Source organism: Lactuca sativa, chromosome 7, assembly GCF_002870075.4.
Source record: "Lactuca sativa cultivar Salinas chromosome 7, Lsat_Salinas_v11, whole genome shotgun sequence".
Classification (NCBI taxonomy): domain Eukaryota; kingdom Viridiplantae; phylum Streptophyta; class Magnoliopsida; order Asterales; family Asteraceae; genus Lactuca; species Lactuca sativa.
This window is the reverse complement of record NC_056629.2, coordinates 104,149,490-104,176,143: the sequence shown is the minus strand read 5'-3', so window position 1 is coordinate 104,176,143 and position 26,654 is coordinate 104,149,490. Positions and strand designations below refer to the sequence as shown.

Genomic DNA, 26,654 nt, shown 5'->3' with positions numbered 1-26,654 from the left:
AAGGACAAATTGATACTTACAATTTTTTTGACATATTCTACAAAGAAGCATAATGGGTAAGAATATAGATTTTGATTGTATGTGATATATGGTGTCACTCTATTTTCTTGTTACTAAGTGTGAGACCCATGTATTATATGGATTTATTTTTAAAAAAAATTAAATATAAAATTTTAACAATTTGAGAAGTTTGAATTTATAAGAAAAATGAAAAAAAATAAATTATTAAAGTTAATAAGACTTTAATACATTTAATATACATTACATATATAAATCCTTTCTAATAAATACCTTATATATATTACCTTACATATTAAATGTGAAATTTTAATTTAATAAAATGAAAATTACAATAAAATGATAAGTGGAAAATAAAAAATTCAAAAATTCTAGAAAATGTCATGTGTACAAATGAAAGAGAAGATGACATGTGGCAAAAAAAACCTTCATTTATTAAGAAGGATTTAAATATATGTTTTTGGCTAAGTAAATTTCATGTACTAAAAAGTGCATCTTGATATAATTTTAATCATGTTATTTTTTTACCCTTAATATAGCATATAACATATAAGCTAATATTAGGGAATAGTTGAGTTCTATAGAAGTCAATGGATTGTCACATCACTAAAACATCATCATTTCATTTTTTTTATTCAACTTTACTCTATAACATCGACACTCCATTAAACCCAATCACTATTATATTTTTAAACATAATAATAAATTTAAAAATAGAAGATATAATAGTTAAAAAATACAACACTTAAAAATACTTTGATTAAAAACTATGAAACGTAAAACATTTAATACCTAAAAATATATATTTAAAAACACGAAACCTAAAAACATTAAACCTAAATATAATAATATCAAAAAATATGGTTAATTTTATTTGTTGTTTAATTAAAAACAATAATATGAAAATATGATTATATATATATATATATATATATATATATATATATATATATATTATATGTGTGGTTTGAAATTTAATTGAAAAAGAAAAAGATTAATTTCATTCAACCACTCAATAATCATACAACTCATCCATTCAATCCTCCTCCATGTCATCACCCACACTCTGTTCAACATCTATTCAATCCTAATCATCATCTACTCAACTCCTAATAAGGGCATCCATAGTCCATTGAACTTTATAGAGTTCAATGGATTGCCATATCACTATACATCAACACTTCATTTTTTATTCAACTTTACTCCATAACATCCACACTCCATTAAACCCAACAGAGTTTAATAGATTTCCACATCATCACCATTATATTTTTAAACATAATAATAAATTTAAAAATAGAAGATATAATAGTTACAAAAAAAATATAATACTTAAAAATACATTAATTAAAAATTATGAAATGTAAAACATTTAATACCTAAAAATATATTAATTAAAAAACACTGAAACCTAAATAATATAATGTCAAAAAATATGGTTAATTTTATTTGTGGTTTAATTAAAAACAATAATATGAAAGAATATGATTACATATATATTTGGTTTGAAATTTAATTAAAAAAAAAAGATTAATTTCATTCAACCACTCAATGATCATACAACTCTTTCATTCAATCCTCATCCATGTCATCATCCATACTCCATTCAACCTCTATTCAATCCTAATCCATTCAACTCCTATTAAACTCCCATTGTAGATGCCCTAAACCCCAATTGTGGATGCCCTAAGTTCAATTGTATTTAAATTTGTCAGTAGGTGTCGTACTATATTTGCAATTGATATTGATGTATAATTTTATACTTTGTAGAGGAAGTGTTAGTTTTGTAAATTCTAGTTGTAAAACAGATAACTAATAAATGTTTAAGTCTCAACTTCTAGTTGTAAATTTCATTTGCTATGTTTAGGACGAGAAACATATGATAAGGTGATAAATCTTTGGGTACTAGCTTTGCAGACCATTGTTAGACTATGTTTAGTTTAGTTTAATACATTGTTTTATATTAGAGGGTACCTAATTGTATTTAGCTAATAGTATATTTCAATCTATATTAGGATCGTGTAATCTTTTATCAATAATAATAATACATGGTTTTACTTGGTATCAAAGCCAAGTAAACCTAAAACTTTATTACCAGCCATCGCTCACGTCTGTAGTCTTTGACACGACCTAAACCCTAAATCTCGGTCAATCAATAACCTTCATGGAAACCATAGTTTCCTTCACTACACAAGAGAAAAACTCTCACAAGTTTGCTTTTACCCTCTCACCCATGAATTATGGGTATTGTAAGGCTATGATCGAACCTTTTCTTATCTCGAACAATCTGTTCGGTTATGTCAATGGTACAATACTATGCCCACAGCCCAAAGTCGGCACAGGAGATGCAATTACAGAAAACCCTAGTTACCCTCATTGGATCTCTAACGATGCTCATGTCTGTATGATCATTATCTCCACCATCTCAGAGTCTTCCTTCCAACACGTCCAAGGTATTACCTCACGAGATCTCTGGTTACATTTAAAACGTGTTTATGCTCCAAACAACTCCTCCAAAGAGTACACATGAAAATTCAGTTGCTAAAACTCCTCTTACCTACCTTGCACGTGCACAAGAATATGCTACTTCACTTTCCAACATTGGTGAGAATGTTAAAGACAAGGATCTGGTCCTTTTTGTTATATCTGGGCTACATGAAGAATACGATGGACTCAAGTCCACCCTTCTAGCTCGTCACCCACCTATTACCTTCATCGATTTGCATGCCTTGCTTAGTGATCATGACTACATGATCACTAAAAATATTGTTGTTTTCCCTGCTTCACAGCCACATGTGTTTACTACCTCAACAGGAATACCATCACCCTACATCTGTAACCTTCAAATCCAACTTCAATCTCTACATAATATGGTGTCCCAACTTGGCTTCCAACTTAACTCGATTGCCCCACAGAGTGCAACTCCTGAAGCGTTTTATGCTTCACAGCCCGCAAACAACTATCGAGGCAATCATCGAGGCAACTCGTGTGGAAATAACGCACGTGGAAATTTCCAAAATTGCTCTCGTGATAACAACAACTCAAGCTCTTCTAGGTAATCATGCAAAACACTATGTTTGGTCATTGCAATCGATGTAGCATTGTCCATCTACAGTCTCAGTGTCCAAATAATCTAGGTGCTAGCAACCTACAAGACCGAACCTGCAAGCCAATTTCGCCACTTACGCTGATAACGTCTCCACTCCAAACACTGCATGGTTCCCTGATATAGGTGCAAACTCTCATATCAGGCCAAACTTGTCCAATCTTGACACTTCTGAGTTTTATCGTAGTTCAAACTCTCTTCATGTTGGTGATGGTAATTCTCTCCCTATTATTCATATTGGATCTTCAAAATTTTATTCTTCCAATCAAACCTTTAATCTTTCTAATATCCTTCATGTTCCTGAAGTTAAGAAAAATCTTTTATCTATCCAGCAATTTTGTAAAGACAACAATGTTTTCTTTGAATTTCACTCTTCTTTCTTTGTTGTGAAGGACGAACTTACTCGCACCACTCTTCTCACAGGACCAAGTAATAATGGTCTCTACTCTCTGTGTCTTCCCAGTTCGAAGTCAATACCAAAGATCGCTCTCACAGCAATTAAAGCTTCTTCAAGTGTCTGGCATCACCGCCTTGGTCACCCACATCGACAAGTTTTTAATATTATTATTTCTAGTTGTTCGCTTCCTATTTCCACAAAACAATGTTTAGATTTATGTTCTTCTTGTCAATTAAGGAAATCTTCCAAACTTTCGTTACCTAGTTCATCTTTTCGAAGTAATAACATTTTAGACTTAGTTTATTGTGATGTTTGGGGTCCTACACCAACTTTATCTTTTGATGGTTGTCGTTTCTTTATGCTTTGTGTTGATCATCACTCTCGTTATATGTGGTTTTACCTGTTACCACATAAATCTGATGTTTTACAAACCTTCATCAATTTTGTTAAAATGGTAGAACGACAATTCAATTCTAAAGTCAGAAGTGTTCAAATTGATTGGGGAGGGGAATTTCGCAATCTCCCTTCATATTTCTCATCCCTTGGAATCATTCATCGTCAGTCATGTCCTCATAATAGCGAGTAGAATGGTTTTGTTGAGAGACATCATCGTCATGTGGTTGAAATCGGTCTCACACTGTTTGCTCATGCCAACCTTCCCCAACGCTTTTGGCAATTTGCATTTGAGACAACAGTATACCTTATAAATCGCCTTCCATTTCGAACCTCATCAAACATATCACCTTATCAACATATATTCAATCGAAAGCCAGACTACACTTTTCTTCGGGTTTTTGGTTGTGAGTGTTTTCCTCACCTACGCCCCTACAACAGACATAAAATGGATTTCCACTCCACTCCTTGTAATTTTCTTGGTTATAGTCCATTTCACCATGGTTATCAGTGTCTTGACACCTTCACGGATCGAATCCACATTGCTCACCATGTTTGATTCAATGAGAATGTCTTCCTGTTCAAAACACCAACTCCTATTATCCCTACACCTACCCTACCTATGTTTCGTCTTTTCCATGCTATATACCTAATACACCTGATCCGATTTCTACCACTACTATTGATGACATGCTACCAACCACACCCCCTACCTCTCCTACCACCACTACTCTTACAACATCTCCGCCACACACCCCAGATGCAAGCTCTGCCGAGCCGCCTTCACCTCCAACTGCCACGCCACCTCCTGCTCCACACCCTCACCACCCTAACGTATGCCCTTACCCTAAACCGACCACCCCTTACAAACCCTCGGCCTATCATACTACTTCTATTAATGAACCCACATCTTTTTTGGTTGCTCGCAAGTCTCTAGAGTGGTGCAATGTCATGGAAGATGAATACACTGGCACTTGGACTCTTGTTCCTACAGTTCCTCATGCCAACATTATAGATTGCAAATGGGTTTATAAACTTAAGCTAGATCCAGAGAGGAATATTTCTCGCTACAGAGCCCGGCTTGTAGCCAAAGGTTTTAAACAACAGGCAGGTTTTGATTACCATGAAACCTTCAGTCCTGTAATTAATGCTACCACAATTCGGGTTGTTCTTTCTTTTGTTGTGACTAACAAATGGTCTCTTCGGCAATTAGATGTTCAGAATGCCTTTTTTCATGGTGATTTACAAGAAACTGTCTACATCCGGCAGCCACAAGGATTTGTTGATCCTTCTAAACCAAGTCATGTTTATCTCCTTCACAAATCTTTATATGGCCTCAAGCAAGCTCCACGGGCCTGGTTTCAACGTTTGTCCACTGCGTTGCATCGTTTTGATTTTTTGGGTTCTCTCATGGATCTGTCCTTATTTATTTTGAGGACAGGTCAAACTCTAATCTATATTTTTGTATACGTTGATGACATTATTATTATTACAGGTAATGATGATGCAATGATTGCTCACATCATTCATCAGCTGGGCTCCACTTTTGCCATTAAGGACCTTGGTCACTTACATTTCTTCTTGGGCATTGAATTTGTTTCTCATGATTTTGATCTCATTTTATCCCAAAGAAAGTATATTTTGGACATCCTTCGCCGTTCGGGTCTCAAGGATTACAAACCGGTGAGCTCTCTAATGACCACCTCTCAGGTCTTATCTCTTGATGACAGTCCTCTTCTGCCGAATCTGACACCATTGATCTGCAGTCAATTCATGCATGTACCTACCTAACACCATTGGTCTGCAGTCAAACGCATCTTTCGTTATTTACAGGGTACAAGTAATTTTAGACTTCTTATTCGACACAATTTGGGCTACGCTTTACAAGCTTTTACGGATGTTCATTGGCACCACTCTGCACCTGATTCCCTTCATGCCTTCTCGATTTCGGATTGGGTTGGTTGTCCACGGGAGGATTTGCGATATATTTGGGTTCGAACTTGATCTCATGGACTGCACGAAAACAACATACTGTATCAAGATCCTCAACTGAGTTGGAGTACAAGGCCCTTGCGAATACGATTGTTGAATTAATATGGATGAAAGTTCTTCTCAACGAACTAGGTGTCTCAGCGAAACATCCACCTACTCTTTGGTGTGACAATCTTGGTGCTACTTACCTCTCTGCTAATCTGGTATCCATGCACGCACTAAACATGTTGAAGTGGATTTTCACTTTGTTCTTGAACGGGTTGCTTCCGGTCAACCACGTGTTCAGTTCATTTCCACTGCTGATCAGATCGCTGATGTTTTTACAAAGTCGTTGCCTTCTCAAAGATTTATGTTCTTATGAACCAAGCTACATGTCGTTCCCCACCCTTAGCTTGCAGGGGAATCTTAGACTAAGTTTATTTTAGTTTAATACATTGTTTTATATTAGAGGGTACCTAATTGTATTTAGCTAATAGTGTCTTTCTAAATATATTAGGATTGTGTAATCTTTTATCAATAATAATAATAGACAGTTGTATTACCGTTTAGAAAAGAGTTTATGTCTTAAAATGGCTATCAACACCATCAATTTGACAGAATTAGTTGCTACTAAAGATGAACAATAATATATATATATATATATATATATATATATATATATATATATATATATATATATATATATATATATATATATATATATATATATATATATATATATATATATATATATATATATATAAGGTTAAGTTCAAATGAGAACACTATTTAATGTGAGAACGTGAGAACACTACTTTATGTTACTATTCTACTATGAATTTTGTATATATAACGATATGACATTATTCATCAACAAATATATGAATAATCACACATTAATATTCACATTAAAATTTTGTATGTATAACTTTATGACATTATTCATCACCGAATATATGAACACTCACATATTTAACATTCACATTAGAATTTACTAAATTACTACACACACACACACACACACACACATATATATATATATATATATATATATATATATATATATATATATATATATATATATATATATATATATATATATAAATTTTATAGTAAAATAGCAATATAAAATTGAATATATTCATATTATAATTAATGCAATAGTATACATATTAAATTCATAGTAGAATAGTAACATAAAGTAGTGTTCTCACGTTCTCACATTAAATAGTATTCTCATTTGAACTTAATCCTATATATATATATATATATATATATATATATATATATATATATATATATATATATATATATATATATATATATATAGGGTGAGGTTCAATAGAGAACCATAATTAACCAAGGAACCAAAAAACCAATCGTGAGCGTCGGAAATCATAACGATCAACGACCAAGGAAATAAATGTACACTTTCACATTGGACGCACACACACCGAATTATACCAAAAAATCCACCTTTTACAAAAAAAAAAAAAAAAAAAAAAAAAAAAAAAAAAACAAAAAAACAAAACCCACCACTTTTTTTCGTTTAAATTTTTTTTAGGCCATGTTTTTTATTGAAAAAAAAACGAATATACCATTATTCACAATTTTTCGTCCTCTTTCCATAGAGATCCATGATGATATATAAAAAACGAACTTTTTGTTCGAAACAAAACTCACTTCATTTTCTTTGATGAAAAAAGTTAAGGTCTATTTTTTTATAGAAAAAAATTAATAAATATATCAAAATTCATATTTTTTGTACTTTTTAAACATAGATTCATATTCATGTTTAAAAAAACGATTTCAGTTCAGATTCACATTGTGAACCTCAGTTTCACAATGTACATAATAATAAGTCAGATTCGCAGTGTGAATCTGAACTGATCAGAGCTTTTTCATATTGTGAATGTTAAAAGTTGAAATATTTACAGTTTAGATTCACAGTGTGAATCTACACTGATCGAGGTTTTTTTTGTGAACCTTCTCATATTCACGGTATGCATAATAGTAATTCAGATTCACAATGTGAATCTGAACTGTTCAAGATTTTTTATATTGTGAATGTTATAAATTGAAATATTTACAGTTTAGGTTCACAGTGTGAATCTACATTGTTCGAGTTTTTTTTTTAATCGGTGTTGATATTTATTAATAGAGTACAAAAAATTAATATTTTTGGTATAATTAGTTTTTTTTTTATAAAAATAAACTTAAATATTGAAAAGACTAAGAAAATTAAGTGGGTTTTTCGGAAAAAAAAAAGTTTGTTTTTTATATATATCATTATGAATCTCTATGGAAAGAGGACGAAAAATCGTGAACAACAGTATATTCGGTTTTTTTTCGATAAAAAACTTGGCCTAAAAAGAATTTAAATGGAAAAAAAAAAAAGGAAGTGGGTTTTGTTATAATCCGGTACATGTGCGTCCATTATAAAAGTTTACAACCCTTCCTTTTGTCGTTGATCGTTTTAATTCCAACGCTTTGGATTGGTTCCTTGGTTCCTTGATTAATAATGGTTCTCTATTGAACTTTTATATATATATATATATATATATATATATATATATATATATATATATATATATATATATATATATATATATATATATATATATATATATATATATAATTTGTTCTCTTATGAATAGTAAACTTACATCTTTTTTGTCAATTTTGGCCTTCATTTTTTGGCCATTTTGACAGTGATGGTCATTGCACTCAAAAATTTTACATTTTTTAGGTATATTTTAATATTCAAGTTTGGCTACAAAACTTTAAGGAATTGACAACTTTGGTCCCTTTTTTAAAAACTTGTTGATTCCAACCCCTTTAAATCTTCAACCATTTTGATACTTTTGGTCCTTACAGTCAAAACTTTTACATTTTTTTTCATAAAATACACAAAAATCAGTCCAGAACGAAACCCGGGTTTTTCCACTAGTTGTTTAACAAAAGTCACTAAAGCAAATTACAACTGACTTCTGAGTTATATGGAATCTGAAATACCCAATATCGTTCTCTTTTATTTGATGAATGAGTTGGCTTCTTAAACTAACTATGTATTTATGTGCTTTAATTTAAGGGGCATTTTTCTCGTATAAAATGTTGGTAATGTAACTATATATTTTGATAACTCGAGGGCCTTATTTTTAGTTTTTGCCCTATGTCTCAAATATACTAGGACAGGTCATGAGCCAGAAACGGGTGATCGTCTATGACTAGTATGTGTGTGTGTGTTTTTTATGTTATAATTTACAGAGAGAAAAGGTTGGAAAGATTAGCGGTAAAGAGAAAGGAAGTGATATTGGATCTTTATTTTCTATTTTTAGAGAGAGAGAAAGATTGCTATGGTCTAAGGTAAAAACACAACATGTTGTCCCTTGAGGTTTATTAGTTTTATAATATCAAATTTTAGTAAAGAAATACTAAATTTTTATAGCTATTACCTTTTAGCAACTACCTGCAACGCATTACGAAAGTTTCCACCGTATGAAACGACGACTTTTTTTTCTAATAACAAAAACTATTTTTCTTATGTATTTAACAAATCCTGTGTATTAATAATCCTGTGTAGTTTTTTCTAATGATAAAACGTTTTTATAAGTAATTGCTTTTCCCAACAAATCTTGTGTATTCAGAGTCAAGTAGTCGCTGAAAATTACCTTACTACGACGTCATCGTTGAAGACCAAGTTTCCCGTAGGATGCTTACTTTACTCCTACTAGGCTACTCTTCAGGGTTGAGGCGCATTTTCAAATCCCACCAAAACCAATCCTTTCCATAAATGTTTGTTGAGTCCGTAAATTCATTATAAGTTTATAACCACAAAGTTGATATAATCATTTGTCGCATTTCTTTCAGTATAGTCATTTTCTATGTAACACTAAAAAAAAAAGGCATATTCCCATTTTCGGACAAAAACAACCAAACAGAGCTATTACACAGAACTGCTTTATATGCTCAAAATATCATACACCAAAACGAATTTTAACAGTAAAAATAAAAACTATCATATATCATCATCACAAACCAAAACCATAAACAAATAAAACCATCTTAAACCTACTGCACCATTTTACAACAAAAAACTAAACCCTAATACCACCCTATTCCAATTCCGACCTCCAACACCGGAATCACGGAACATACCTCAGAATCGATCGTTTCTTATGTGTCCTCCATGTCGGCAAATCCCCATCATCCACCCCAACATTCTCACTTTTGGGCGACCTCACCCTCTTCAACCCGGACCCGGACGCAGACCCACGTTCCAGTATCCCCTCGCTCACAATTTTCACTTCCACCCCCTCATCTTCAACACTATTACGGCTCACATCCCTCCTGGGTTTACTTTTACCGACCTGATCCCCTCCATGCTCAACGGCTTTGATCCACTGCATTTCGCTAAGTGTATCGGCATACACGACCTCTTTTCTACGTCTTTTTCCAGAGAGATGAGCAGTCTCGTAATCAAAGCCTTTGCCTCTCATGTCTTTTGGGTTGTCGGGCTTTGTGTAGGCCCAATCAGGTACTTCGTGGTCTTCCATAAGGCGGGTGCGGTATCGCTCTTTTTGTTTTCTTTCGTCATCCATTTTTTCAAACAGCCAGAATTCTTCGTCGGATCGGGCGGTTAAGCGGTTGATTTCTCGCTCACTTGGTACGTCTGTTCCCAGTGAGCTTGTGCCTCTTCGCATCACTTCTTTCAGCATCTCTCGCCTATCTTGAGCTGTAATAATAACATTTACACCATATGTATTATGTAATGTAAGTATCAAGTCAGATAAAACCCATTAAGTCAAAAAAGCAACAGACACTAACCAGTAGAAGTGGTATTAAACAACCCGGCCTGAATGACTTTGGCATCAATCCCCATCTTCTGTTTGGCGCGTTCCAATATCACCTCTTCAACGGACCCCACGCTGACCAAAACAAAAACCCGAACTTCCTTCTTTTGACCAATCCGATGGGCGCGATCCTCCGCTTGCTGGTCCATCTGAGGATTCCAATCACTATCAAAAATAATGACGGTATCCGCTGTCTGTAAATTAAGCCCAAGCCCTCCAGCTCTCGTGCTCAATAAAAACATGAAAAAAGGGGAATCAGGAGCATTGAATTGCTTCAACAGTGTGCCTCTTTCTTCTGTTTTTGTTGAGCCATCGAGCCTGAGGTATTTGAATTCGTGAAGTTGGAGATAGACTTCGAGAATGTCCATGAGACGGGTCATTTGTGAGAAAAGGAGAACCCGGTGGCCCGCTCGGTGGAGTTTTGGGAGTAAGCGGTCGAGCAGCTCGAATTTTCCGGATGCACGCACGATTTCTTCTTTTCGCCAGATGTTGTATTCGCCCACGAATAAGTACGGATGATTGCAACATTTTCTCAGTTGCATTGAGAGATTCTGCAAACTTTTCGATTTACCACTTCCTGTATATTACAAGAAATAGCAATGTACTTTCATTTAGTTAGAAGAAATAGCAATGTATTTTCATTTAGTTGTGTATTACAGAATCATATTTTCAAGCCTTTATATTAGAGAATTGTAATTTCGTTTTTTATTTATTTATTAGTGCATTGTACTTTGAAAAATCTAACAAAGTATAGCAGTGTAGTTTTGACTTTTTTTCTTATTAGGGAAGAAACGGAAAGTAGGATACTAATAAATAAATATGGAAGTAAGATGATATTTCTTGCAGTTACTCTTTGGTTGACATGTAAACAGAAACGAGTTTAATGAAAGAAATAGCAATGTAAGGCAAGGTCATTAATTTGTTTGTTATAGCATTCTACTTTCATTTCTTCCTATTACAGCATTATACTTTGAAAAATATACCCAGTTATAGCAGTGTCATCAAAATACAAAGTAACTTCATTGTGATTATTATTATTGAGTAGATTTTTCAAAGTACAATTTCCTAACAAGAAATAAAATATTTGAAAGTACAAGTGGGTATTTGAAAGTATAAGATAATGGCACATTAATCAAGTAAATTCGAATTCGAAAGTATAAGATAATGGCACATTAAAATATTTGCATTTAGCTCAAAATAAAGAATAAGATAATGGCACATTAATCAAGTAAATTCGAATTCGGTCGTAAAAAGGGACACCTTTAATAACAGGAAAGAGAAGTACTTCCTTTTTGAGTTCTCAATTAGTTTATTATTTTATTAATCTTGGATTTCTTTGCAATGAAGGGAAAAAGTTACTAACCAGTATCCATTCCAACCCTCCCAACATCAGTAACTTGCTGATAGTATACTTTCTGCCATGCTGACATGTCACATTTTAGTATGACCTGTGTTTTCTGTGGAAGATACTTCTCCACCTCATCTTTCTTCCTTCTCAAAATAAATGGCCTTATAACCTGGATTTTGTTGCATATATAAACAAATTAAGACACAAGAACAGTATATAGAGCAAAAAAAAAAAACTATGCTTTCATTCATTTGGTTATTATAGAAAGAAAAAAACACAAGAGTATACATTAAAACTGGGTAGATGTAGATTTTTCAAAATATAATGTTGTAATAGAAAGAAATGAAGATGAAAGTAGGTTGTTATTTCTTGCATTTAATCCAAAAACTTACCTGGTGTAGACGACGAATGATGAGAAGCTCTTCTTCATCTGTTAAAGAAACATCACATCTATCTGCAAATGGTGCATTAAACCACTCCTCAAAATTCTCAACTGAATTAAAAATGGTTGGAAGGAGAAAATTTAGTAGGGCCCACAGTTCTTGTAAACTATTCTGTATTGGAGTGCCAGTTAACAAAAGTCTCCGTCGGATTTGGTAGCTGCAAAATATTGTTTAATCAGTCAAACTCAAACATGCTTTTGATGTTATTTGCATATTCTATAAAGAACTTTTTAAATCAAGAAACTAATCAGAAAACTTATAAATTACTTACTATATCTATCGAAAATTTTCTTTATTGGAAAACAGAGATTATGATATCATACTATTTGTGTGTTCACTTGACCACAAACTCTATGACATTGTGACATCTCTTATGAAAGGATATAAGAAATGTAGTGAGAGAATAAAATCTAAGGAGACAATTAATATTTATAGATGGGTAAAACACAGAAATGCATAACGTACTTTTACAGTTTCACAATCTTTAGTAGTTATTATAAACCCTTTACATTTTTATTTTTATTTTTACTTCTTGAAAATAGCTAAATTACCGAAACAACTAGTTTTGGCCAGTAAAAATTTACACACGTTTGAATAAGACAAATTGAGGGTTTAATCACTACAAAAGAAAGTTGAGAGATTTAATCGATAAAGCCGTGAAGGTATGTTGTGATTTTCTATACTTTTACCCTTTTTTACATTTACTTTTTTATCATTAATCAAAATATTGTGTTATTTATTAAAATGTATATAAATAAATCAAAAGAGAGTAAAAAAGATAATTTTAAGAAGAAAAAATTATCAATGTTAAATTATTATCACCAACAAGTTAAAAATAAAGATGAAAATGTGTTACATTTTTAATAACAAAATTTTCAAAACAGATGAATTAATTTCAGTAAAAATTAAGGGAGCGTAAAAGTGCTTTGTCTGGTTCTCTTGTACCTACTCGCCGAAAAATTAAATACTTATATCATTGTTATATAAAAGTTTTAAATAATTTAACATTAATCTTGTTTCTTATTTATCAAAAGTAACTCCAAAGTCCCATCTTGTTTTGTTTCAACCGAAAAATTCATACTTGGAGCAATGTGTCAGATGCGCTAATCGTTTATATGTGAACACTAACAGAACTTTTTATGATTGTTAACTAATTATAAAAGTAAGTTAATAAATTACAATATAAAATTTAAGGGAAAATGAAGAAGCACATAGCGTACTTTTACCAAGTTACTGATTAAAGCCCTCAACATTTTGTTAGCAACTAAATCCTTGCACTTTATTTGTGTTATTCAAATGGGTTTAATCAATAAACTAAATACAATTTACCTACGTTGAATAAGTCAAAAAAAAGTATTAAGGATTTAATCACAATAAGAAATGTTGAGGGACTAAATCGACAAAAAAGGTAAAAGTTGATTGTGTTTTTTCCAGCATACCCGGAGACAAGAGTCTTTGCAAGAACAGATTCAGCATTCTTTAACCGATGTCCTTCATCAACAACCATGTAAAACCAAGGAATTTTCTTCAAAAATGCTTTGTCTCTCATTATAAGATCATAGTGAGTGATCAACACATTAAACTTTCCTTCTGACAACTCTTCTCTCATTGCTTTTCTCTCATCAAGACGCCCATCATAAAGAAAAGCACCAATACTGCAACAAAAATGAAAATTATTCGGTAAAAAACAAAAAAGAAAATCAATTCATATAAATGATGGTTTTCTTTTTACCTAGGAGCCCATGTTGAAAATTCATTTATCCAATTTGGTAATACGGCTTTTGGAGCTACAATCAAGTGAGGACCAGAGACACCTTTGTTTTCCATGAGATATGCAATCAAGGAGATGGTTTGAATTGTCTTTCCCAATCCCATTTCATCAGCTAATATTCCATTCAGATTGTTATTAAATAAAGATAACATCCATTGAAGCCCTTCAAGTTGGTAGGGTCTTAGTTCTCCACCCTGAAGTGTTGCTGGTTGCTCTGTTACCTGTAAAAAAATGCATCCCAACCACAAAATACTAAATACCATTACCTAATATCTCATTGGGGGGGGGGGGGGGGGGGGGGGGGGGGGGTTGCTTTGTAAAATGATGAAATCTGAAAGAATCATAATCTGTCATGTATTATTATTATTATTAACTTGGCAGGAAATCTAATAATAAAAAGTTAAAAAACTAGTACTTTATTTTATATTCGTATTTAGAATGAATTGAGTAGAGCTGACTTTTTCCAATTTTGGTCCCTTATTTGAGGTTCTTGTAATGCTTTTGGTCCCTGTTTCACATAAAATGAGTATTTTTGGTTTTTGAGTATGGCTGATTTTTGCAATGTTGATCTTAAAAATATAGTTATTTTATTTAGGAAACAACATTACAAAACCACAAATAAGGACCAAAACTGCAAGGAGAAAATTTTTGGGACCAGAATTGAAGAAGTAAGCTATACTCAAGGGACCAAAAATGTAATTTACTCTTATATTTGCATATATAAAATTTCTTTGTTTATCGTAGATAAATAACTTTAACTTTTTATTGTTATTTACAAGTATATTTGGCCTTTCAATACAAAATTGAAAAACGGAATTGAATTCCTTCCACCCTCTCCTCATAATGGTAAAATCCATCAAACACGGAATTTCAAAGGATTATGATGGAACTGAATTCCGTCCATTCAGCAACCAAGCATGCCATGGAATGGAATCACGAATTCTAATTCCATTGGGTTCTTCCTTCGAAATCCCCACAATCCAAACATGCCCTAAGTAGTCACAGCTCAATGACTTTAAGATTGTGTCTATTACACGGGTTATTTTCAGAGGGCATTCAGGTCTTTTACACAGATGAAGATCAAGAGCCTTTTTGCGTACCTTCTCTTGAATTGAATGGATGACTGAATTATATTGTCGTTGTCCTTCAAGTAAGTCAGAGGTCTTTACTCCATTATCAAGTTTAGCCTCGATTAAATCAACATCCACATCAAGCTGTGATTCATCAGGAGTTCCAATCTTTGAAGCAGATGATGATTCAGGCAACTCCGGTTCTGGAGCATTCAGAGGTTCAATTCCATCATATTCAGCATCTTTTTGACGCCTAACAGCAGCTCCTAAACGCACAAGAAGATCATTTGTTTTCCCTAAAAGCATAGTCAACCTTTCATTCTTGCTTTCCTCAACCATTCTCATGTAAGCTTCCTGATCATCTGACTTTAAAGCTTGGAACCTCAGTTTCTCTTGCCTAGTAGCACGCTGCCTTTGCCTTCCATGCCATGCCTAATTGTAACAACACAAAAACCATAACCTGTAATTTGCTACATACTCTTAAACAAACCATTACTTTCATGAGCATTATTGCAGATAAAAGAAACCAAAAAAAAAGCTCAATACACTTTGATAGCAACAGGATAGAAGCATATTACATACCTGAACAGCATCATTCCTTTGCTTCCTACGTTTTTGAGAGGCCTGAACTTGCAACTGGAGTTCCCTTATTGCATTAAGTATTTCTGCAAAGAATTTCCTCTTCCTAGTTTCTACTCTATTCTTTTCTTCTTCCTCTAATTTCGTTAGTCTCTGCAGCAAATGATGTTAAAAGAAGCATAAGTATTAAACCAATAACATCTTATTCCAAAAACATACAAAGAAAACATCCATCAAGATTGAAGATTTACCTCAGCATCTCGTTTCTTCTTGAGATGGTTGTCTGAATCAACAGCAAAAGCATCTCCCACACCATAAGAAGGACGAGACAACCGCATCATGCCCCAATCAAAGAGTTGCTTCTCAGGATACACACAATTTAAGCACAGCATGTACTCTGAGCTCACATTTGACCTCACTTTTTTTTGCAACTCAGCAAGCTGTAATGTAAGATATGTGTCAACATACTTCAGTTTATTTTTTTATTATATAGCATTCTACTTCCATTTGTCTATTACAGCATTGTACTTTCAACTTTTTTCTTATCAACACATTGTACTTGAAAGAATCTACCAAAGTACAATGTTGTAGTAGAAAAAGATGAAAGTAGAATGATATGATAAGGAAATAGATGAAAGTACAAACTTGTTTCTTGCATTTAACCCATTAAATGTTAATCTTTAGATTCAAAAGAGAATATGGAAAAGCAAGATGTTATAAACTACAGTCTACCTTAAGTCCATAGAGTTCAAGCAAACACTTTGACTGAAGGTCTTCACCTCTGCTTGTAGGTAATTCTAAATTCATGATAAAGAAACAAATGAGTAAAGTTAAATGATATCTACTAACAAATTCACCTGCCAGTAAATATTCATGTAGAATTGTATAAGACATCAAATAAAGGTCTAGGGTGTTGGTTTACAGAGCATTAGGACTCTAATTCCTTACAAAGATTAGAAAATAGGCCAAATGCAAAAATCAAGTTTATGCTGCCAAAAAGAAACTGCATTTAACTACACAGAGATTACCAAGCAATCTTAATATTTCTCTACAATGTTAAAGTATAATAAAAATGCTTCTTATAGCAACCTTCAAGTTGTGTCAAACGATTTTGGATGTGGCTCTCGATCCGTTTTTTCCTTGTTTCTGCCATTTCAGAACCTGTTATGTGATTAGATCGATGTTTGACCAAAGCCTCCTCAAGATCTGCCATTAAATCTCCTCCATTTGGAAATAGAGAGTTATTCTGTAATGATATCAAAAAGTTAGGCAGACACACCATGTAATAGTTATAAGTAGAACATATTTTACTCGGTAAATTCTCCTAAACATGAACAGTAGACCATAGGTCTAAACCTAAAACTGAAATTACATATCCATTGAACATAGGTAGCCCAAAGATGCTTTCTAAACCACGCACAGATCAAAAGCTACAAGGCAGTTCATGTACAAACAGAAAAGTAGAATTCAACTAGAGAGAATTGCACTGAGATTATTACAACTGAGCATACCATGATTAGCCCTAAGCTGTCAATTACACTAAAACAACACAACCTACTGGTCGAACCAAAATGTGGCAAAAAATTCAAGTAAAAAGATCAACAAGAACTCAAAATTGAAGTAAGGGAAGAATTATAAAGAAGCATACAACCTAAACCTGTATAATTTTCCAATCAACAAGAGTAAAATCGCAAACCGACCCAAGTCCAAGCATCGATTTCAATCAAAAACATATATAATTAGCCCTATTCTGCCGATTAAACAACAAATTGTCCTAACAAAACAATCCGAAATACGATAAAATCCAAGAAGAAGTTATAATAAGAGAAACAACAACACGAAAGAATTACAAAAGAGAACTCACAGGCGATGAAGCATCATCGACTTGCTTGTCGCAGTCAGATCCACCTGTGGCGGTGGCGTCAACACCAGCGTCGGCATCTTCGGAGGCGGCGGCGGTGTAGATGGAAGAGACGGCATCGAAAACATCAGGGGGGAGAGGGAGATTGCGAGAGAGGAAACTAAGAGCACAAATCAGAGTCTTGGTGTTGTCTATATGATCTTCTGGCAACGATGAAGAGCTCTGCTGCCTCTCCAAGACCTGAGCACTCATGGCGGGAGGCACCCACAACCCCGTTTGCTCCTTATTTTTTCAAATTTGTTGGGTTTTTTCAAAAATTTACCAAAAATTGGAGGCAAGGGGGTTGTTGTCGTGTTAGTATGCGGAATTATGCTTCAAAGAATTATTGGTTCTGTGCTGAACGCATAAAAACTCTCTTTCCCTTTGCCTGCCCAAGTAACCCTCGCTGCCCCGTTGCACCTTTGGTTGTCTATCTACCGATGCTTACAGGAAGTTACGAAAATACCCTTGCAATGCGTAGATTACGAAAATACCTTTGCGATGCTTCCACTAATTACCAGAATCTCCTTGGAGTACTTTACCAGCATACCCCTGTCATGCTTAGATGGAATCACGGAAATATTTGCCGCCTCTGTCAACTAAAATTTAATAATCCCGTTCTTAAAAAACTATGCATATTAAGTATTTTCGATTAAAGTATATCTGGTTTAAAAAAAAACAAAAATAAAATAAAATAAAATAGTTTTTTAATAGAAATAAAAAAAATTGTAAAGTGTAAAGCATAATTAAAATTCTAGTTTTTATAATAATTTCTAATTTAAAAAAGTATTGCATTTTATGATGCTCACATGATCGTATTTGATAACCAGTTACAACTAATATGAACACAAAGAACTAACAAGATAATTGTACACAGATTTTTAATTGATAATCGAAAATTGCATATGAAACAAAGGAAACGAATTACTTATAAGAGGAGAAGATAAGCTTCATTTCTTAAGTCTCGAGACATAATTGATTAGGATAAGATTCAAAAATCAGTTATCTAAATTAAATCTGAAAATATAAAGTTTCTGAAAATAAAGAATAAACAAAAAAAAAAAAGCATAGTTTTGAGGCCTTAAATGATCATGAATGGCCAAAAAACACCACACATCATAGCAAAACGATGAGTTGTTCTAATTGGCCTATTTTACATTTTGTGTGTGAGTTTTGTCCAAATTCGAGTTGTCGAATCATTTCAGCGGATTTGATGTTGATGTCGTCACATTTTCATTCCTACAAGTATTGACATTATCAAATTATGCATTAGCACTTGTACCACATGCATCACCATCCTTCTTTTGAAAAGACTCGTCTTTGAGTCTGCTTCATCATCTGAATTCCCAACAAAAGGTGACAAGTTTGCAACATTAAAGATAGCTGACACATTGTAATGACTCGTCCACTTGATCTTATAAGCATTGTTGTTGATTTTCTGCAAAACAAGAAAAAGACCATCGGCATTTTTGGAATTATATCCATAGTCACAAGTTTGTAATATTACTATTAATAACAAGGTCCTTCTAGGTTACACGTAAGAAGAGATTTATGCTTTATTTGACAAAAAAGAGAAAATAAGGGTCTTAAGGGTCTAAAGTGAAAGATGTGAAATTCAAATCTATAAGGGTAATTATCTAGTGACCAAGCTCTTATCCAAGAAGGAAACCAAAAACCCTAATTCTATAAATATAGGAATAGGCCCAACAATAAGGGTTGCTAGAAGTAACCTAAATTGCCTCTCTCTCTCTCTCTCTCTCTCTCTCTTTCTTCATCTCTCTCCCTAACGTTTCTTGTTCCGCAAGCAAGTCAAAGCAACCCTATTTTTCTAGGGTTTGTGTTAAAAGTTTGTTCACAAGCAAGGAAAGTGTCAAGCATTGCAAGGTCTTTTTCTTGGGTGTGATCACTAAAGAGGAATTCTAGTTTTGATTCTTTAGATCCACACATCACATCAACAACAAGAGAAATCAAATGCTTTAAGGGTATGATTCTTATTTTTCCTCTATGTATGTTAAGTTCAGTATGCTTTAAGTAAAAAATAATTGGATAGAATTATGGTGTTTGTCAATACCTTCGTGCACATATAAAGATCACTAAAATCGAGTTCATAACAAAGAAGTTATATGGTCACTTGGTGGAGTAAAGAAGGCATGCAAGAGTTCTATTTACTCCTTGTATAAAGAAAGATGGGGTTTTTGGTCATTTCTCAACTTAAGGTTTTAGTCTTGGAAGTTTGTGGTTTTATAATGGATAAAGTTTGAAACTTTATCCATTTAGACATCATGTTGATTTAGATATGAAAGTAAAAGGCTTGGACTTATTAGATTAAGTCGAGAAAGATGCATTCTTGGACTTTTTGAGACTTAAAATTTATGTATTGCTTGATTGGAGTGTCTTAATGGGTAAAGTTTGAAACTTTATCCATTAAGACATTGTTGAAGACCAAATATGGAAATTTGGGGTTTTGACTAAATGGATTGAGTCTTTTCACTTTGTGAGAAGGCCTGAACTCGGCCGACCCTTCCCTAGCACGATGTGCTTTTTAGGGTTTTCTGAGTCGGGTCTTTTCTAGCTTAAATACCCGATTATTTTGTCTTATACTGGTCGCGGGGTGCCATTATAGAGCATGGCACACCCATCCGATCAAGAGTTGTCTTTTTGACCAGTTTGACTTTTGGTCAAACTTTGGTATAATTGAGTATTTGACTAAGGTCCGGTCTCGGTTTGGCATTAGGTAGCTTGGGTTAGTTATTATATTGTTGAGGTTGCTGTTGAGCTTATGTTGAGTAGTTTAGATTATTTTTCTCACTATAATTTGTACTACACTATGGATCCTTTGTATGTTAGGATGTTGATAAGTTGAAGTGATATGTTAGGCAGGTAGATTTGTTAATAACCATATGTAGTTGTTTGATTGGAAATTGTTTGTTTATTTGTATATGTAGAGATATTATGGGTGGGTTGAGGGTAGTCCAGCTGTGTACTTAAGGCTTAGACACCCCAGTCGGTCCAACTTTGTGACAACCCGAAATTTCCATTCTGAACAAACCATATCAAGCCAATAGAAGTTAGAACAGTTACAGAGAACTTCCAGACTTTGGGTATAAGTTTGAGTATTTCAGGTTTAACACTTCAGGAAATATCAGGAGAGTGGATGCACTAGGGTTTTGTGCAACACTGTTATTTCGATACTCTATGATATTAGAGTTCATTCCGGGAATAAAATATTTTCTGCCAAAAATCTCAGGACTATAAATAGAAAACTGAACCATATTTATTCATTAGTTACATTTCCAACTAGAGAAAAGCCAAATTCTCTCTCACGGATCTTCGGGTTTTTATCCTAAATCGTGAGTACTTCAATCTAGTTGTATTATATAGCTTAGATTATGCTTAATTACATCAAAATCACGACAGAACAACAAGATCTGTGAGTTTACCGCCCAAGAACACTTGGGGAGTAAACTCCATTTTAAGGGCCAAAAGTGTCCCAATGACCCTCAAAGCCTTAGAACTCAAACTAGAAGCCTTTATTACAATTTTTAGTCCACCAAACAATTAAGAATCAAGGGTGAAAGTGAGTTCACAGCCAAGGAGGTTCTTGGGCCATGAACTCCATGTTTAAGTGCCAAAATGCCTTAAAAACCCTCCTTAAGCCAAGAGACTAAATGGGACATGTACCTAAATGAGTTTAGGGATAGAAAACAACCTCAAAACACCAAGGAAATGGTGTTCAAGGCCACGGAAGTTCTTGGGCCGTGAACTCGATATTAGGGTGCCAAAGTACCCAAAATACCTTCTCTAAGCCAAGAGATAAACATAGCACTTTACCTTGATGTGTCTAGGACCTAAAAAATGAAAATATCAACACCCGTGAGTGTGGGCTGCAAACACATGACCAAATGGTCCATGGGCCGTAAACTCAAGTTAGGGGGTTTTGATGCCACAAACACTTCCAAAGGCTTAGGCTTGAAATTAGAATGCTTCCTTATGACCTTTAGGACCCTCATAAACATAAATGGCCATGAGTTTACGGTAGTAAACTCATTTGGGCCGTGAACTCCTTAGAACTTCAAAGAAAGTGGGTTTTCTTCATCCTAGGTTAGAGTTAATGTCCCTAAATCATTCCCTAGCCTTCAAACTTGCATTCCCACATGAGTAGCCATGAGTTTACGACCGTAAACTCCCTTGGGTCGTGAACTCATGGTAGTAAACTCATGTGAGTGCCTTTATACCTTCCTATGTTGAATCACATGTGATTCCAACACTTAGTCAAGGTGTTACCTAGTCCCGGAAGGTGTTTCCTTTCATATAGATGTTATAAACATTATATTCATGTCAATATGTGTCATTATATGTCATTTAGGACTTATTGTGTCTCGGGACTTCATTCGTGGAACTTCTCATCCCTACACGTGTACCCACTAGAACCACTCACAACAGGTGAGTTCATACCCCTTAATCAATATTTTAAATGATTTTAATTGCTTTAATGGGGGGGATACAAGTAGAAAACAGTATGTTATTAAATCAATCTTATGTATTTTATAACTGTGTTTTCACTCAGTAGATTTCACATACTTCAAGAGATGACACATGAAATGGTTTTCTATCTTAAAATACCTTGATAACAAAAGTATTAGTTTTGAAATGTTTATTAAAATGACATCAAGTCACTCTTAATTATTGTTCAAAACTCTTAGATATCCTGCAAAACCATTATTTTTACCTTCTTAAGCAAAACTACACTTATACGCCTATGTTCTTACATATGTATTGATGTTATAGTTTTCATCCTTCATTTAGTTTCCCACACTCTTGGGTCGAAAGGGGGTATAAACTTACTTGAACAACCAATTTCCTTTCAGTTAATTATCATAGGGATAATTAGAAGATATCAAACATTATTCCTAGTACAAGGAATCACACAAGAGTCAGTTCATTCATGAGTCTATACCAGTACCTTACATGATACATGAGTACATTTACCTAGGATTACATGATACATGAGTACGTTTACATAGCTACATTTATCTGAATACGCTTACATGAATACCATACATGAGTACTGTTACTTAGATACATTATCATGTATTCACTTACCTGGATACTTGTACCTAGAAATCAGAGGAAGATTTATTCGTACCTTCTGTGTAAATTTTCCTGCCTATCCCTGTTCGATGGGATGTCTAGACTGGACTAACCGTTCCGGAACCCAGCTGTTAGCACCAGTGGGTGATGAACATCTATGGATGTCTAAGGTAACTACTTATATTAGGAGTCGGCTACGGGACTAACCCTTCCTCCAACATGCTGCTGCTATAGAGGACAATTGGACAATCTTCGGATGTTCATTAGGTTATACATGTCGCTTACTGCGATGGCGTGTTAGTCCTGGTAACCATGGATAACACTTACATGGTTATATTTTTCTTATTTACTTTATTTTGTGATATATTCACATAAACGATGAGTTAGACTAATTACTGTTTGTAGTAGTCAAAAGAAGGAAAAACTATCATTTTACTTACCGAAACATTCGGGTCTTGGTAGAAGACTACATTGTCATAACAAAACATTCGGGTCTTGGTAGAAGACTACATTGTCATAACAAAACATTCGGGTCTTGGTAGAAGACTACATTGTCATAACAAAACATTCAGGTCTTGGTAAAAGACTACATTGTCATAACAAAACATTCGGGTCTTGGTAGAAGACTACATTGTCATAACAAAAGATTTGGGTCTTGGTAGAAGACTACATTGTCATAACAAAACATTTGGGTCTTGATAGAAGACTACATTGTCATAACAAAACATTCGGGTCTTGGTAGAAGACTACATTTCATACTAGTAGGAAACATGGGAATTTCTAGGGTTTTTCATACTTATATCAATTGTTCCATTTACAGATTTACATGACATTCAAAACAGTATTCCAAAACAAGACAATAACACCTAAATTCTTATGAATTCACCAGCTTTAAAGCTGATACTCGCTTTCAAAATTACTTGTATTCTCAGGTCATCAGTTAGACAGGTACGATGGCCAGGTTTTGAGAAGACGGAGCACAGACAAGACTCGTCTTATTTTGATTATTCATTTTATTGTTGTACATTATGAAAGAACAGACATGTATTAAAACTTTACTTTTAAGGCAATGGATGATGTTGTTGCTTGTTTACTACTTTACACTGTTATGATACTTCACATGACATCCTCCACCCTGGAACGTTTCCGCCGTTCTTGGTTTTGGGGTGTGACAGATTGGTATCAGAGCATTGTTTATAGTGAATTAAGTATATCAACCCATAAAAGATATAATAACTATAAACACATTGGGATTAAAACACTCTGCCTAAGAGTATATACTTTTAAATAATAAAACATTTAACAAAGTATACGTGCCTGCATTCATACTAAAATCCGTGTCACAATGACAAGAACAAAAGTATTGAGATTGTTGAATATCACAGGTAAGCTCGGGGATGTATGGTCAGTCTTGGGAGTGGCATAGCCTGATCAACTATGTTGTTCCGAGGAGTGATTAGCACATGCCCAAGAATGGTTGTGATATGGCAACAAGTCTAAAAACTTACCAACATTACCACAATGAGAACATTATAACAGAACCTAAGTCTAAAATACCATAGGGGTGTTTTGTGTTACTATAAGTACTTTATACTTGAGAAGTAAAACGGGATCTTCATTACTAAGTTGATAGTTGCTAAGTGGATACGCTAAAGTTATATGTAATTATGATGATATAGACTTAGAATCGGTGAAATTTTTGCTTTACCCCTATTCCTTGTGAATTTGGAGTTGAGGTCACTTATTCGAAGACCTATCATGTGTTGATTACATATAACTTGTATGCACTTTACAGATAGCGATGTAACTAATGAAGATTTCATAAATAGTTATCTAGATAGTTCATCTAATAATTATTTTCTTACCCCAATTCTCGCATAGATAACATGGCTGGATTCCATCCCCACGACAACCTGTTCCTTCCGAACGCGGTTATTGCTAGATGGTTTAGAGAAGAACCAAATAATGATCATCCAATCCCTCTGAATGATCACCATGCTGAAGACCTTTCAGACGGTGCTATCTCCGAACCCGAGGTTGAGAACCTACCCCAAGCAGCTCCCTTTCCAATTCCTAACCCTCGTCCGACTTTTCATGGCCTGATGCCTCCATGGGTGGAATGTTTGGAAACATGGAGCGAAGATCAAGATCAACCTATGTTTCTAATGGAGACCAAAGTTTCTACAACATAAGTGAAGGGAGCTCAGCATACAGAGCTCTACCAATTCTGATCTGTAGAGTTGCCCGAAACGAAATTCAAGGCATGACAGCTCTACAACGTATCGTAGAAGTTGATACAAATGGAGGAATGCATATGCTTCGCACCAGTCGCCGTGAGCATGCTCGTGAGAGGTCTGAGAGAGACCATGAAACCCTGCTGCAAGCACTGGCTGAATCACTAGCCGAAGTCATAGAACTTCGAGTATGCCAGAGAGTGTACGAAAGACATCTACTTGATGTGGAACGCCAACTGGATGAACTGAGAGTTCACCAGAGGGACGACTATCGCTAGTAGTAGATACTTTACCTTATATTCCTTGTTAGAAAGGAATCGTGTTCCTGTCTATGCCCGATGTGGCATTTTCTATGAAACTATCTTGTACTGTAAGTACTTTAGTTAGGTCTTTATACTTTCAGGAGCTATCTTCTCTGGATATGATGTAAGACCTTTTTACAAGGTCATTTTCCCGAACCTGTACGTCATGAATATCCAAGATATTGACAGTCGGATAATTTATGTGTCATTCTTTATTCAATTACTCTTATCATACTTTCATTAGAGACTATTTGAAACATGCTCTAGTCAAGTCATTGGACTATAGCAGTTTAACTCCGAAGACATCTCTAGGTCTCTTGTAATTGTTGGATCATGTTATTCACTAACCAACAATACGTCGGTTCGAACGACAAACATCTTGAGACCAGTGTACGGACTTACTTCCGATCTTTGCTAGGACTGCATCATAGGGATGTAGGTCAAACCTTCGTGAACAGACTTCCATTCCGTAATAAGACTGCATCATAGGGATGTAGGTCAAACCTTCGTGAACATACTTCCATTCCATAATAGGATTGCATCATAGGGATGTAGGTCGAACCTTAGAGAACATATTTCCATTCCGTAATAGGACTGCATCATAGGGGTGTAGGTCGAACCTTAGAGAACATACTTCCATTCCGTAATAGGACTGCATCATAGGGATGTAGGTCGAACCTTAGAGAACATACTTCCATTCCGTACTAGGACTGCATCATAGGGATGTAGGTCGAACCTTAGAGAACATACTTCTATTCTTTTCATGAGCGATCGAACTACGTCTAGATTCAACCATTCTCGCTCACAAATTCATTTTCTTTCGGTGTAACAGAATCATGTCACCCAAGAAAAACAATTAGCCCATCAACTAAACACCAACTCTTCAGATTGATGCAGCTACCTTTCAAGCTGCAGTCTCGGCTGCCGTGTCAGCTATTCTGACCCACCTGAACGCTAACAATGCAAGTGTTAGCGGGATTGTTAACAATCATTCCAATCCGAGTAACAATCAAGCACCGCAACAAGAAGCAAACTACCATGATACCCCGAGTCCCAAGGTCAAGAGTAACAAAAGGAAGTCTTGGGCTAAACCTAAGGACAAGTCGCTTCGAAGGGCGAACAAGAAACAACCACCGGTAACAACCTTCACAACCACGACTTCAATACCTCCTACTACC

The 26,654-nt window shown here is 34.4% G+C and overlaps 1 protein-coding gene across 1 annotated transcript; it reads right to left on the bottom strand.

Annotated features, from left to right (window-relative positions):
• Positions 1-9,831: 9,831 nt before the first annotated feature.
• On the bottom strand, positions 9,832-18,517 carry LOC111900854 (probable ATP-dependent DNA helicase CHR12). Its single transcript, XM_023896730.3, has 12 exons — positions 17,814-18,517; positions 17,039-17,195; positions 16,682-16,746; positions 16,201-16,389; positions 15,953-16,102; positions 15,401-15,802; positions 14,262-14,521; positions 13,969-14,184; positions 12,479-12,686; positions 12,102-12,255; positions 10,713-11,315; positions 9,832-10,620 (listed from the first exon to the last, which is right to left on the bottom strand). Exons 1-12 carry the CDS (start codon positions 18,060-18,062, stop codon positions 10,031-10,033), a joined length of 3,243 nt encoding a protein of 1,080 aa, XP_023752498.1. The 5' UTR covers positions 18,063-18,517; the 3' UTR covers positions 9,832-10,030.
• Between the last annotated feature and the right edge of the window lie 8,137 nt (positions 18,518-26,654).

What these genes read in the sequence shown, in the direction of transcription:
- LOC111900854 (XM_023896730.3), bottom strand. Translation starts at nt 18,062, where the DNA reads ATGAGTGCTCAGGTCTTGGAGAGGCAGCAGAGCTCTTCATCGTTGCCA. An exon ending in TCGATGATGCTTCATCGCCT is followed by an intron (nt 17,196 to 17,813) that starts GTGAGTTCTCTT and finishes ATATCATTACAG; the next exon opens with AATAACTCTCTATTTCCAAA. An exon ending in TTGAACTCTATGGACTTAAG is followed by an intron (nt 16,390 to 16,681) that starts GTAGACTGTAGT and finishes CTTACATTACAG; the next exon opens with CTTGCTGAGTTGCAAAAAAA.